A 16493-nucleotide genomic window follows, 5' to 3' on the forward strand; every position below is an offset into this window, starting at 1 on the left:
CAACACACACACACACAGTTTAATATCATGGCTGTTCACAACACACACACACACACAGTTTAATATCATGGCTGTTCACAACACACACACACACACAGTTTAATATCATGGCTATTCACAACACACACACACACACACAGTTTAATATCATGGCTGTTCACAACACACACACAGTTTAATATCACAGCTGTTCACAACACACACACACACAGTTTAATATCATGGCTGTTCACAACACACACACACACACACAGTTTAATATCATGGCTATTCACAACACACACACACACACACACACACAGTTTAATATCATGGCTGTTCACAACACACACACAGTTTAATATCATGGCTGTTCACAACACACACACACACACACACACACAGTTTAATATCATGGCTGTTCACAACACACACACACAAACACACACAGTTTAATATCATGGCTGTTCACAACACACACACACACACAGTTTAATATCATGGCTGTTCACAACACACACACACACACACACAGTTTAATATCATGGCTGTTCACAACACACACACACACACACACACACAGTTTAATATCATGGCTGTTCACAACACACACACAGTTTAATATCGTGGCTGTTCACAACACACACACACACACACACACACACACACACACACAGTTTAATATCATGGCTGTTCACAACACACACACACACACACAGTTTAATATCATGGCTGTTCACAACACACACACACAGTTTAATATCATGGCTGTTCACAACACACACACACACACACAGTTTAATATCATGGCTGTTCACAACACACACACACACACAGTTTAATATCATGGCTGTTCACAACACACACACACACACAGTTTAATATCATGGCTGTTCACAACACACACACACAGTTTAATATCATGGCTGTTCACAACACACACACACACAGTTTAATATCATGGCTGTTCACAACACACACACACACAGTTTAATATCATGGCTGTTCACAACACACACACACAGTTTAATATCATGGCTGTTCACAACACACACACACAGTTTAATATCATGGCTGTTCACAACACACACACACACACAGTTTAATATCATGGCTGTTCACAACACACACACACACACAGTTTAATATCATGGCTGTTCACAACACACACACACAGGTTAATATCATGGCTGTTCACAACACACACACACAGTTTAATATCATGGCTGTTCACAACACACACACACAGTTTAATATCATGGCTGTTCACAACACACACACACACAGTTTAATATCATGGCTGTTCACAACACACACACACAGTTTAATATCATGGCTGTTCACAGGGCTTTGCAGCAGAAGGGCGTTTTGTCTTTGAAGTGTATTCATCCGCCTGTGGTCATTTGATTTGTTCTCTTTGCTGTTTTCTTTCTTCTCCTTCTGTTTGTTTAGTTCCGTCCTGGAGACTATTTTTAACACACATTCAAAAACAAATGTATTATTCTACATATGTTTTGTTCTCCTGTCCCAATAGACGTTTGAAAAGCAAAGTAATTATGAGATGTGTTGAGTTGATGCAGTGGAATAGAATGCTGTTTGATCCTGACTGTCAGTAGAATGTGGTAATATAATAACTTCATTGTTTCCAAGGGAACACCAGGTGTGTTGTTAGTTCTAAAATCCCAATAGACAATGTTAAACAGTGTTAAACAATGGCATAATCCAGACAGTCCATGTGAGATAAACACACAGAGCAGAATTTTCTGTCCATTAAACCAATCAATGAATCACTAAAATGTTATTTATATCCCCTTTTTACATCAACCCTTGAGGTTGAGTCTATATTAAATAGATCTGGCATGACAATAATAGACTTCTGATGTTAGTAATCCTGCAATACCAGATCTGGCCATAGGAGGTCAGTGTTGACCTGGATTCAAGGCTAACTCATCTTCAGTAACCTCCAAGACAAATATCATCCCCTTAGCTACAGTCCTCTCACTTTGTAATGAAAAGTCTCCACTTGTGTAAGAATGTTATTTTATTAATACTAATGGCACACATGAAAAGAGAACCTGAAAACCCTCAACTTATTGCAGCTCTTCGGTGTAAGTCTCTCCTGTCCTGTCTGGACCAAAAGGTTGGCTTTGAGAGGATTTGTCGACCCACGAGTTCCCAGTTTCCTTATGCTCAGTGGTCAAGCATAATGCTAGTCCTTGTGTGAGTTCTCTCTCACCCGAGATGACCTTCCCAGCACTGCTTCCCAGGTCCCAGCTGAGTGCTTGCACAGAATAGGGTGGCCTCAGACTGGACCCCCTTGGGGGTTACACAGGGAGGACAGTGTATTTGTAAATTATGGTGTGGTTGGAATGAACCTGCATTATCCCACAAGTGTTTTTCACTCCACTGCTTGCTGAGTAGATTCTGTAGGCTAAGGAGCATGTCTGGCTGACTCTGTGTGTTATAGACAACCAGGTACTGCAGTTCGGGAAGCTGGTGAGCACATCCAACACCTACGAGCCTGTCGCCCAGGGAGACCAGAGGAAGCCTGTAACCGTGACAACGGACCAGCCACTGCTCTGGAGCATGGGCATCTGCAGGGACAGGAAATGACATCATCGACCAGGGTGCTCCACCTCCTTCCAGAATGGACAAATGGGTGTCATTTAAATAGGCTAATGGCTTCCTCTCCCCAACTGAAAATTCACGCTTCTGCCTAGTTGAAATACTGGAAAAATGCCTCTTTCCTTCCTTGGTGAAGGAATCTCTGTACGGTCACAAGAGGAAGCCACTTTAGACTATAGATTCACCACTAGCCTAGGAAACTCCGTCCTGATTCCAAACTGGAGACTTGCTCCCTTCCCCTTGAAGACGAACCATTGCAGATCTGAGGTGGGGTTCAAATCCATACTTCTCAAGGGTGGATCTTAGGGTGCAAGTCTACGGTTTGGAACGCAGGCCCAATGTGCCTTCACCGTTGTCGCTTAACAAACATAGATACACATTATATACAAGTCAAACATAAGTCAAGCTGCGTATTTCTTTGATTTATTAACACAGACAAATAAAAACATTGCAAACAATGTAAAAAAAAAAATGGCATCCCTTCACTACCCTCCCAGCACCACTTTTCCACAGTGCCCCGCTGCCTAAGGTCTCTCGTTATTGTAGTTTTGTAGTTGTAGTTGTGCAACATCTCCAGAGGTTAAACCGCCCCTGAGAGAGATAAGAGAACTCACATAAACAGGGTCACACAGAGGCTAATTCAGTTTCTCCCCTTCACCCAAAAGTATACAATCATCCACTCCTCTTAACTGTAGTGGCAGAAAGGCTGTATGCCTTATGATTTAAAATAGAGCGTGTTTCATGCATTCCATTAAATCAAATAGAACTGCAAAACATAGTTTGATATTATCGCAGACCTACATGCATCTATGCACATATCTTGATACCAATTAATCATATATTTGGATCTCGTAGACTGGTAACATTAGTGCACTTTAGAACACTGTAGTCAAATCACCCAATCTATGCTAACCTACAAAGCCAAATGGACTGAACTTGAATGATGTTTTCTACCAATAATGTGCACAATACAGTACTGACTGCCTACTGTCCAACTGACTCCTGGTGTGTGTGTCCTGCAGTGTCTTGTCCTATGTTGAAGGTGCGGTCCTACTTTCACAATTGAAAGATGTTGTTGAAGATGTGGATGAGCTTGACAAAGAACCCGATGAAGCTCATGATGGCAAACCCAATCACTGTCGCCATGGCAATCTTCTAGAACAGAGATCAAAAGAGATGGTACAATAATAATCTCTCGTCACAGAATCATTACATTTTACAGACATACAATTCCAGAGAACTCCACAAGAACCTTCTTGATCGATGTGGTTCCAAATCAACTTTTCTTTCTGAGAAAGATGGAACTTTTGTCAGCAAGGCAATGATGACTGTTTTACAGGAGTTTTATTGAATCTGTGTTGATGTTTTCGACGGTGGCCTGGTTTGGCAATCTTAATGTTTGCAACAAAAACAGGCTAGACAGTGGTAGAGGTGGCCAGCAAGTCATCGGGGTGCAGCAGACACAGCTCTTAGAAACATTTAGGAAGTAAGTGATGAGGAGAGCTAACAGTATCCTAGACTGTTCTAATCACCCGGGCATTGACGATTTTGAGCTCGTCCCTTCAGGTCATTGTTTTCAACTTCCCAAATTCAAGAGCAATAGATCCAAGAGCAACATCCCACAGGCCATAAACTTTCTAAATCTACACATGAAATTAAATAATGCATATTTATTGATGCACGTTTGCACAATGACTGCGCCTTTTATTGATCGTACACTGTAACCAATCTCATGATGTATATCTGTTGTATGGTTGTCACTGTTTTTAAATGTTGTTTTTATTGTTGAACCCTGACTGCACAACACATTTCCCAAGTAGGACAATAAAGACATTTGATTGTTTGATTGAAGGGGTTTAAAATATAAACATGGCTGCTCCATTCACTTGATGTCATGCTAAAAGAACTAGATTCCTTTTGATTATGATCTGTGGTTATGTTACAGCCTTATTCTACAATGGATTAAATAAATAAAAATGTCCCTCAATCTACACACAATAGCCCATAATGACAAAGCGAAACAGATTTTCAGAATGTTTGCAAATGTATTAAAAATGAAAAACAGAAATACCATATTTATACATAAGTATTCAGACCCTTTGCTATGAGACTCAAAATTGAGCTCAGGTGCATCCTGTTTCCATGTATCATCCTTGAGATGTTTCTACAACTTGATTGGAGTCCACCTGTGGTAAATTCAGTTGATTGGACATGATTTGGAAAGGAATACACCTGTCTATACAAAAGGTCCCACAGTTGACAGAGCAAAAACCCAAGCCATGAGGTCGAAGGAATTGTCTGTAGAGCTCCGAGACATGATTGTGTAGAGGCACAGATCAGGGGAAGGGTACCAAAAAATGTCTGCAGCATTGAAGGTCCCCAAAAACACAGTGGCCTCCATCATTCTTAAATGGAAGAAGTTTGAAACCACCAAGACTCTTCCTAGAGCTGGCCACCCGGCCAAACTGAGCAATCGGGGGAGAAGGGCATTGGTCAGGCAGGTGACCAAAACCCCAATGGTCACTCTGAAAAAGCTGCAGAGTTCCTCTGTGGAGATGGGAGAACCTTCCAGAAGGGACAATCATCTCTGCAGCACTCCACCAATCAGGCCTTTATGGTAGAGTGGCCAGACGGAAGCCACTCCTCAGTAAAAGGCATATGACAGCCCGCTTGGAGTTTGTCAAAAGGCACCTAAAGTACTCTGACCATGAGAAACCAGATTCTCTGGTCAGATGAAACCAAGATTCAACTCTTTGGCGTGAATGCCAAGCGTCACATCTGGAGGAAACCTGGCACCGTCCCTACGGTGAAGCATGGTGGTGGCAACATCATGCTGTCGGGATGTTTTTCAGTGACAGGGACTGGGAGACTATTCAGGCTCGAGGGAAAGAAACGAAGCAAAGTATAGATCCTTGACAAAAACCTGCTTCAGAGCACTCAGGACCTCAGACTGGGGCGAATATTCACCTTCCAACAGGACAACGACCCTAAGCACACAGCCAAGACAATGCAGGAGTGGTTTCAGGGACAAGTCTCTGCATGTCCTTGAGTGACCCAGCCGGAACCTGGACTTGAACCCGATCGAACATCTCTGGAGAGACCTGAAAATAGCTGTGCAGCGATGCTCCCCATCCAACCTGACAGACCTTAAGAGGATCTGCAGAGAAGAATGGGAGGAACTCCCCAAACATAGGTGTGCCAAGCTCGTAGCATCCTACCAAAGACAAGGCTGTAATCATTGCCAAAGGTGCTTCTACAAAGTACCAAGTAAAGGGTCTGAATACTTAGTTTTTTATTTTTAATACATTTGCAAAAATGTGTTTTTGCTTTGTCATTATGGGGTATTGTGTGTAGATTGTTGAGGGAGTAAAACTATTCTAAAATGGATTAAGTTGGTAAAGTAATACAATTTGGAAAAAGGGAAGGGGGTCTAAATACTTTCCAAATGCACAGCTACATAACCAAAGGTATGTGGACACCTGCTCATCGACCATCTCATTCCAAAATCATGGGCATTAATATGGAATTGGTCTCCCCTTTGCTGCTATAACAGCCTCCACTCTTTTGGGAAGGCTTTCCACTAGATGTTGGAACATTGCTGCTGGTTCAGCCACAAGGGCATTAGTGAGGTCGGGCACTGATGTTGGGCGATTAGGCCTGGCTTGCAGTCAGCGTTCCAATTCATCCCAAAGGTGTTCGATGGGGTTGAGATTGGGGCTCTGTGCAGGCCAGTCAAGTTCTTCCACAGCTATCTTGAGACACCATTTCTGTATGGACCTCGCTCTGTGCACAGGGAAAGATGAAACAGGAAAGGGCCTTCCCCAAACTCTTGTCACGAAGTCGGAGGCACAGAATCGTCTATAATGTCATTGTATGCTGTAGCATTAAGATTTCCCTTCACTGAAACAGGGGCCGACACTAAACCATGAAAAACAGCCCCAGACCATTATTCCTCCTCCACCAAACTTTACAGTTGGCACTATGCATTCAGGCAGGTAGCATTCTCCTTGCATCCGCCAAACCCAGATTAGTCTGTCAGACTGCCAGATGGTGAAGCGTGATTCATCACTACAGAGAATGCATTTCCAGTGCTCCAGAGTCTAATGGCGGCGAGCTTTACACTACTCCAGCCGACACTTGGCATTGCGCATGGTGATCTTAGGCTTGTGTTCGGCTGCTCGGTCATGGAAACTCATTTCATGAAGCTCCCGACAAACAGTTATTGTGTTGCTTCCAGAGGCAGTTTGGAACTCGGTAGTGAGTGTTGCAACCGAGGACAGATGATTTTTACTCACTTCAGCACTCGGTGGTCCTGTTCTGTGAGCTTGTGTGGCCTACCACTTCGCGGCTAAGCCATTGTTGCTCTTAGACCTTTCCACTTCACAATAACTGCACTTAGTTGACCGGGGCAGCTCTAGCAGGACAGACATTTTACAAACTAACTTGTTGGAAAGGTGGCATCCTATGACGGTGCCAGGTTGAAAGTCACTGACCTCTTCAGTAAGGCCATTTTACTGCCAATGTTTGTCTATGGAGATTGCATGGCTGTGTGCTAGATTTTATACACCTGTCAGCAACAGGTGTGGCAGAAATAGCCGAATCCACTAATTTGAAGGGGTGTCCAAATACTTTATATATATATATATATATATACAGTGGGGAGAACAAGTATTTGATACACTGCCGATTTTGCAGGTTTTCCTACTTACAAAGCATGTAGAGGTCTGTCATTTTTATCATAGGTACACTTCAACTATGAGAGACGGAATCTAAAACAAAAATCCAGAAAATCACATTGTATGATTTTTAAATAATTAATTTGCATTTTATTGCATGACATAAGTATTTGATCACCTACCAACCAGTAAGAATTCCGGCTCTCACAGACCTGTTAGTTTTTCTTTAAGAAGCCCTCCTGTTCTCCACTCATTACCTGTATTAACTGCACCTGTTTGAACTCGTTACCTGTATAAAAGACACCTGTCCACACACTCAATCAAACAGATTCCAACCTCTCCACAATGGCCAAGACCAGAGAGCTGTGTAAGGACATCAGGGATAAAATTGTAGACCTGCACAAGGCTGGGATGGGCTACAGGACAATAGGCAAGCAGCTTGGTGAGAAGGAAACAACTGTTGGCGCAATTATTAGAAAATGGAAGAAGTTCAAGATGACGGTCAATCACCCTCGGTCTGGGGCTCCATGCAAGATTTCACCTCGTGGGGCATCAATGATCATGAGGAAGGTGAGGGATCAGCCCAGAACTACACGGCAGGACCTGGTCAATGACCTGAAGAGAGCTGGGACCACAGTCTCAAAGAAAACCATTAGTAACACACTACGCCGTCATGGATTAAAATCCTGCAGCGCACGCAAGGTCCCCCTGCTTAAGCCAGTGCATGTCCAGTCCCGTCTGAAGTTTGCCAATGACCATCTGGATGATCCAGAGGAGGAATGGGAGAAGGTCATGTGGTCTGATGAGACAAAAATAGAGCTTTTTGGTCTAACTCCACTCGCCGTGTTTGGAGGAAGAAGAAGTATGAGTACAACCCCAAGAACACCATCCCAACCGTGAAGCATGGAGGTGGAAACATCATTCTTTGGGGATGCTTTTCTGCAAAGGGGACAGGACGACTGCACCGTATTGAGGGGAGGATGGATGGGGCCATGTATCGCGAGATCTTGGCCAACAACCTCCTTCCCTCAGTAAGAGCATTGAAGATGGGTCGTGGCTGGGTCTTCCAGCATGACAACGACACGAAGCACACAGCCATGGCAACTAAGGAGTGGCTCCGTAAGAAGCATCTCAAGGTCCTGGAGTGGCCTAGCCAGTCTCCAGACCTGAACCCAATAGAAAATCTTTGGAGGGAGCTGAAAGTCCGTATTGCCCAGCGACAGCCCCGAAACCTGAAGGATCTGGAGAAGATCTGTAGGGAGGAGTGGGCCAAAATCCCTGCTGCAGTGTGTGCAAACCTAGTCAAGAACTACAGGAAACGTATGATCTCTGTAATTGCAAACAAAGGTTTCTGTACCAAATATTAAGTTCTGCTTTTCTGATGTATCAAATACTTATGTCATGCAATAAAATGCAAATTAATTACTTAAAAATCATACAATGTGATTTTCTGGATTTTTGTTTTAGATTCCGTCTCTCATAGTTGAAGTGTACCTATGATAAAAAATTACAGACCTCTACATGCTTTGTAAGTAGGAAAACCTGCAAAATCGGCAGTGTATCAAATACTTGTTCTCCCCACTGTATATATACACACTAAACAAAAATATAAACGCAAGTGTTGGTCCCATGTTACGAGCTGAAATAAAAGATCCCAGAAATTGTCCATATGCACAAAAAGCTTATTTCGCTCACATTTTGTGTACACATTTGTTTTACATCCCTCTTAGTGAGAAATTATCCTTGGCCAAGATAATCCATCCACCTGGCAGGTGTGGCATATCAATCAACAAGCTGATTAAACAGCTGCACCTTATGCTGGGGACAATTAAAGGCCACTCTAAAATTAGCAGTTTTGTCACACAACAATGCCACAGATGTCTGAAGTTTTGAGGGAGTGTACAATTGGCATGCTGACTGCAGGAATGTCCACCAGAGCTGTTGCCAGGTCATTTATTGCTAATTTATCTACCATATGGCGCTGACTGCCAGAAGATCATTTGGCAGTACGTCCAACCGGCCTTACAACCGCAGACCACGTGGAACCACGCCAGCCAGGACCTCCACATCTGGCTTCTTCACCTGGGGGATCGTCTGAGACCAGCCACCCGGACAGCTGATGAAACTGGGTTTACACAAACTGTCAGAAACCGTCTCAGGGAAGCTTATCTGCGTGCGCGTCGTCCTCACCAGGTTCTTGACCTGACTGCAGTTCGACGTTGTAACTGACTTCAGTGGGAAAATGCTCACCTGCAATCGCTACTGGCATGCTGGAGAAGTGTGCTCTTCACGGTTGAATCCCGGTTTCAACTGTACTGGGCAGATGGCAGACAGTATGGCGTCGTGTTTGCTGATGTCAGCGTTGTGAACAGAGTGCCCCATGGTGGGGTTGTGGTATGGGCAGGCATAAGCTACTGACAACTAAACCATTTGCATTTTATTGATGGCTGTTTGAATGCACATAGATACTGTGATGAGATCCTGAGACCCATTGTTATGCCATTCATCTGCCGCCATCACCTACTGTTTCAGCATGATAATGCACGGCCCCATGTCGCAAGGATCTGTACACAATTCCTGGAAGCTGAATATGTCCCAGTTCTTCCATGGCCTGCATACTCACCAGACATGGATTGACGTGTACGACAGCATGTTCCAGTTCACACCAATATCAAGCAACTTCGCACAGCCATTGAAGAGGAGTGTGACAACATTCCACAGGCCACAATCGACAGTCTGATCAAGTCTATGCGAAGGATATGTGTCATGTTGCATGAGGGAAATGGTGTTCACATCAGCTACTGAATGGTTTTCTGATACACACCCTTACTTTTTTTTGTTGGCATCTCTGACCAACAGATGTCAGTGTATATAATGCTGAAACAATCCACCCTCAGAATTCATCAACATGTCAACCACATTGACTGAAACATCTGTTACCCCCAATAACTTATTTTTGCCGTATCCACAATAACCTTCAACCTGGCATTTCTGCTTTCTGCAACCCGAGATGTGTTGACAACGTCATAGCTTTCATTGGTAAGATTCACTTTATTCACTATCAAAGTGTCCTTTGACACAGCATATTGATGAGCGCAAGATTTCTGAACACACAAAGGAACAGCCATGGAAGCTCCATCCGTCCGCACTGTAGTTCCACCAATCTGCCTTACAGCCTCTGCATATGATACATCATGACTGATTATATATCTCTGAGCCTCTCTCTCTCTCTGCACCTGGCATCCACCAAATGCTGCACTATGTTCCCTCCCACAATTACAACACTAAACCTTCACATTGCTCCCACATTCACCCTAATCATGTTCCCCTCCACACTTGGCACATATTTTCTTTCCTTTACACTGAACAGCTATGTGTCCCATTCTTTGGCATTTAAAACATTGGAATGGGCCAAATCCTCTGACATTGAAACTAAGGAATCGAATCTACTTTTCCAGGAGAAACCTTCTCAAACCTCAACAGCACTGATAAGCTTTCACTTCTGTGACTCTTTCCTACTGATCAACCTTTTGGCCTCAATCACTCAGCCTCCCTTCACATTTTATTTAATATCATCTATGGACATAGACACTGTGACCCCAGTGATGACTCCCCTCAATCTAGCATATGCCCCAGGGACATTGCTTTTAATCTTCTTCCCGTTAAGTTTTTCCATTTGCAGAATCTTCCCTTGCTGAGCCTGGCTATCACAAAATATTAGCAATCTACCATTTCCAATTAACCGGGATAGTTTAACTTCACCCATCTCTTTCTCTATGGCTTTGGTTAACCAGAGGGTGTAAATTACAACTTTCCACTCCAACACATTATTACTCTTGCTTCCTACTTTGGCCCTCTTAATGTTTTTTACTAGACGCTCCACTGCTTTCAGTATCATGATCTCTCTACTTCCTATGTCTTTCCACTACATTCCATTCAGATCCTTGACTCTCATCCTCCCACTCCATATCATCAGAACTGTTACCCATATTGTTTGCATTCCAGCTGTAGCTTCTCCAACCTTTTCTCCATTTCCTCCATTCCTTTTCCATTTCCACTTTGTCCGCACTACTCGCTGACATTTCCAACCATCTGCCACACGATCCTGCTGGGAAGATCCGTCTCCAGAATTCCAAGTCCCTTTGGCTAGCCAGCTGTTATCCGTTCCGCTGCCGTGTACTTCTCATATATCCCAGCTTTACATGGGTCGGGAGAAATTCTTCATCAAACAGCAATAATACAGAAAGAATGTCCTCCTCCTTTCCATTCACAGTGTGATTTAAGTGGCATAAATCAAATCAAATCCACAGAGACACCTGATATGACACCTTTTATCAGTGCCCTATTCCGATAATCATAGCTGTCCACTTCATGCGTCAATAATTTGCACGGTGCTTTCACCTTTTGTTCTTTTGACACATGAAATCAACACTCCTGGTCACTCTCTGACTCCACTTCCTTCCATCTTTGTGATTGCAAACAGGTTTCTCCAAAAAACATCCTTGTTCATGAATCACACTCCAACAACAAATGAGGCATTAATCACCACCCTCATTTCTAATTGGCATATCACTCCTCACATGATGGGTGGTGAGCATCACCCAGGTGGGTGGTGCACGTTGGGGTGGTGCACGTTGGGGTGCACGTTGGGGTGGTGCACGTGAGGTGATTGTTTTTCTCCTCGTACTATGTGAAGTGCTTTGATTACCTCAGTTGGTAGAAAAGCATTAAATAAATCTAATTCAATCTAATTATCATACCGAGGCTTATCTTGATTAACAACTTTTGGCCTTTTAGCTCCATTCTTAGATGTTACAGTATTCCACTCGTATCCTCTGTCTTCACTTGCGCCAACAGAATCAAACAGTGCTTCTGCCATTGCTCCCGTTCTTCTTCCATGCCTCAGTTTTTGTTCTGTAGATTATATATGGCGGTTATCAAGCAACTTTAAGATGTATTACCGCCACCAACTGGACTGGAGTGTGGACCAGAGAAAGGGAAGGTCTAAATCCTACCCAATATTCTCATCTCCCTAAGGAAGTACATAACTTCAGGGGAAGTAGTATTTAATTTTCCCCAGCAGTTCACGTAATCTTGGATCTTCAACCCCTTTACTCCTTAAATATAATAACAATCGCTCCGAGATGACTACTCTGTTTGGCCTCACCTCCTCCACCCACTCCGCAGCCAATAGTTTGGCCAACAACTTTGTGTAAAAAGATAAATGATCCGTTTCTCTTTTTATCACTTCCACCTTAAACTCAGGAACACTAAAAGCTGCACCGGTCCTCCCTGGTTCAGGGTCCTTAGATCCATCTGTGCATTCGGAAAGTGTTCAGACCCCTTGACTTTTTCCACATTTTGTTACATTAGACTTCAAAAATATATTAAATATTTTCCCCCCCCCAATCTACACACAATAGCATAATGACAAACCAAAAACAGGTTTTTAGAAATGTTTGCACATTGATAAAAAAAAATATATATATTAAATTACATAAGGATTCAGACCCTTTACCTTTGGCAGCGATTACAGCCTTGAGTCTTCTTGGATATGACGCTACAAGCTTGGCTTGTAGCTTGGCTACAAGCTGTATTTGGGGAGTTTATCCCATTCTTCTCTGCAGATACTCTTAAGCTCTGTCAGGTTGGATGGGGAGCGTCTCTGCACAGCTACATATTTTCAGGTCTCTCCAGAGATGTTCAATCGGGTTTAGGTCCGGGCTCTGGCTGGGACACTCAAGGACATTCAGAGACTTGTCCCGAAGCCACTCCTGCGTTGTCTTGGCTGTGCGCTTAGAGTCGTTGTCCTGTTGGAAGGTGAACCTTGATCCCAGTCTGAGGTTCTGGAGCAGGTTTTCATCAAGGATCTCTCTGTACTTTCCTCCGTTAAACCTTTCCCTCGATACTGACTGGTCTCCCATTCCCTGCCGAAAAACATTCCCACAGCATGATGCTGCCACCATCATGCTTCACCGTAGGGATGGTGGCAGGTTTCCTCCAGACGTGATGCTTGGCATTCAGGCCAAAGAGTTCAATCTTGGTTTCATGAGACCAGAGAATCTTGTTTCTCATGGTCTGTGAGTCCTTTATGTGCCTTTTGGCAAACTCCAAGCGGGCTGTCATGTGCCATTTACTGAGGAGTGGCTTCCGTCTGGCAACTCTATCATAAAGGCCTGATTGGTGGAGTGCTGCAGAGAAGGTTGTCCTTCTGGAAGGTTCTACTATCTCCACAGAGCTAGGAGAAGCTCTGTCAGAGTGACCATCGGGTTCTTGGTCACCTCCCTGACCAAGGCCCTTTTCCCCTGATTGCTCAGTTTGGCCGGGCGGCCAGCTCTACGAAGAGTCTTGGTGGTTCCAAACTTCTTCCATTTAAAAATGATGAAGGTCACTGTGTTCTTGGGGACCTTCAGTGCTGCAGACATTTTTTAGTACCCTTCCCCAGATCTGTGTCTCGACACAATCCTGTCTAGGAGCTCGACGGACAATTCCTTTGACCTCTTGGCTTGGTTTTTGCTCTGACATGCACTGTCAACTGCGGGACCTTACATAGACAGGTGTGAGCCTTTCCAAATCATGTCCAATCAGTTGAATTTACCACAAGTGGACTCCAATCAAGTTGTAAAAACATCTCAAGAATACATTTTCGAGTCTCATAGCAAAGGGTCTAAATACTTATGTAAATAAGGTATTTCTGTTTTTTATTTTTTATACATTTGCATAATGTTTTTTAAACTGTTTTTGTTTTGTCATTATGGGGTGGGTATTGTGTGTAGAAGGATTAAATATAACTTTTTCTTATCAATTTTAGAATAAGGCTGTAATGTAACAAAGTGGAAAAAGTCAAGTGGTCTGAATACTTTCCAAAGGCACTGTATTCAAGAAAGCATAGTACTGTGTTCTTAAATGTTCCCTTACTACTGAATCTACTCCTCAACAGCTCTTACCCTCGCAAGCAACCCTAGATATATCACTGGCTGAGGAAGCAACCAAGGTGGGATAGCAGGAAGAACCACAGAGTGTGTAAAGTCCTTCACAAACAAACCCATCTCTCTCATCATGCCATTGCCTATCCACCCAAAACTTGTATTCAGATTTTGCTCATGTTTTCAGCAATCTAGGAGTAATTTGTAACCTTACGTCCTAGTAGAACTACCCAATATGTCATGGTTAGTTGTTGTATTCTTAACTTTACCGGCATCTCTCCCAACTCTACCTGCTTTGCTACCACCGGGGATGTCCTGACTGATCCACAACATATTCTTAGGGCTTGGATCTGGATCAGCTGCTGATCCATATGCTACTGTTGTGGAAATTCTACACAGGGACACTAAGACAATCTTAAATGAATCATTGTTTATTATCAGCGCGCTGGAGAGGTTCCAACCAACTCAATGCACCAAGTACACATGTCAATCAGGATCTCTACCCGGGGCAGTACTGTTAGTTCTCTTATATACAGACAAGTTATATTTGCATGTTTTAGCTTATACATCATTCATAATTAATTCATCATTAATGTTTGCTTCCTTCGTGTGACCAACCAATACTGTGTCATGCATGTGACAGACCAATAACTCACGAGGCTTCTTTAAGCTGAGACCTAGAAACTGAGATAGTGAGGATTCGTTCAATCAGTCACTTGCATGAACACAGAAATTGTTTACTAGAAAAGCACATGACTAGAACACAGAAATTGGTTATTAAAATAGCATAGACATTTCCATCTCACTACACTTCCCTAATCTAGTGATGACCTTAACAGCGCTATATATAGCATTTTCAACGCCATTCTATCTGCCCCACACTCCATTCCAGACAAAGAACGCATCACATTCAATATTTTCTTTCCTTTGACAACTACTCGGACACTAATATGGTCCGCCCGTCATTCGAGTGTCAAACCAGACCCCCAGGAACCTAAACACTCCCTCCCTCCCTCTCCAGATTCCTTCCATACAGCTTCCTCCCCAACCTTTTAAAATAAAAAAAACAGTGTTTTCTCAACTGAGAACTTGAAGCCCCACCTGAGGGACTCAACTTTACTGATCACTTCTTGAACTCTTCTGGCTGTATGAGGAATATTTCTGTCTCTTTCACAGTGCCCCGTCATCTGCAAACAATGACCTCCCAATATCAGGTCTCACCTGGCAGAATATATCGTCAATCATAATGGAGAACAATAAAGGACTAATGACACTTCCCTGGGGGGTACCATTATCGACTTCATAGCTTTCTGACATAGAGCTCCCCACCATAAGTCAGCCTTTCCATAAGGTTACATACATCAGATGTCAACGCTATTGTTCTCCAAGATGGCTTAGCAGTTCAGACGTCATTTCTGTTTCGTATTGTCGTGTCCTGTATATATATATATTTACACCTTTCTTCGCATATCTTTTATATATTTTATTATCCAAGAACTCAACTACAAAAGCTTTCCTGCAAAAGCTTTCCTGCAACCCGCTTCACCAATTACAAAAAAGTATTATTTACCTCAAATCTGAAAATCCACCGTGGAAGCTAGCCAGGGGCTAATTCAGAAGCTAGCCAGAAAGCCAACCAGAAGCTATCCGATAGCTAGCCAGAAGCTAATCTGTAGCTGCCCAGAAATTAGCCGGTTTGCTGGCTAGCGTTGGTGTTTCAGCTGCCCACGTTTGTGGTCATCAGCTATTCCTTTAGCTCGATAATCTACCGGCACTTTTGTGCAACGCGACTCGGACCGGAGCATTCCGGGACTTTTTTTCTCTCAGTTTCCCCGGATTAGAGCCGCAGGCTCTGGACATTTGCACCTTGATTTCGCAGCTAGCTAGCTGCAAACCGTGTGACTATTGGCTTACGTCGATCCCGGAGCAAACTCAAATCATTCCGGAGCTAGCCAGCTGAGGAGTTCCATCAGCCATTCCTGGGCTATAGTCACCTATCCGGACCCGTTTTTTTTGTTGTTGCCGCAGATACGGAGCCCCACCGGGCCTTCACGACTGACTGCCGACGTTATCTGCCCGAGGGAGTTATCCAACTGGCACCTCCATCCCGACGTTACCTGAACGCTCATCTGGGGCCCGCTAATCGTTAGCTGTCTTATCGGCTGCTATCTGAATAAGTATATCGGACAATTATCATTATTATTTATTTATTTTATTTTTTTCTTGGGTCACTATATCTATTTTGCCAATTTGGATTGATCCCCTCTACCACACGGAACCCCACTAA

General features: G+C 43.4%; 1 protein-coding gene across 8 annotated transcripts in view; it reads left to right on the plus strand.

Annotated features, from left to right (window-relative positions):
• The window catches only part of tpk1 (thiamin pyrophosphokinase 1), an 82797-nt gene extending 78347 nt beyond the window's left edge, over positions 1-4450 (plus strand). For 7 of the 8 annotated variants that reach the window (XM_071414749.1, XM_071414756.1, XM_071414754.1 and 4 more), the window contains one exon: positions 2447-4450. In XM_071414749.1, coding sequence (XP_071270850.1) covers positions 2447-2699 — 253 coding nt within the window. In that variant the 3' untranslated portion in view covers positions 2700-4450. The remainder of the gene's footprint in view (positions 1-2446) is intronic. The other variant, XM_071414757.1, reaches the window with a different exon arrangement.
• Positions 4451-16493: the final 12043 nt, after the last annotated feature.

Source organism: Salvelinus alpinus, chromosome 8 (assembly GCF_045679555.1).
Source record: "Salvelinus alpinus chromosome 8, SLU_Salpinus.1, whole genome shotgun sequence".
Taxonomy (NCBI): domain Eukaryota; kingdom Metazoa; phylum Chordata; class Actinopteri; order Salmoniformes; family Salmonidae; genus Salvelinus; species Salvelinus alpinus.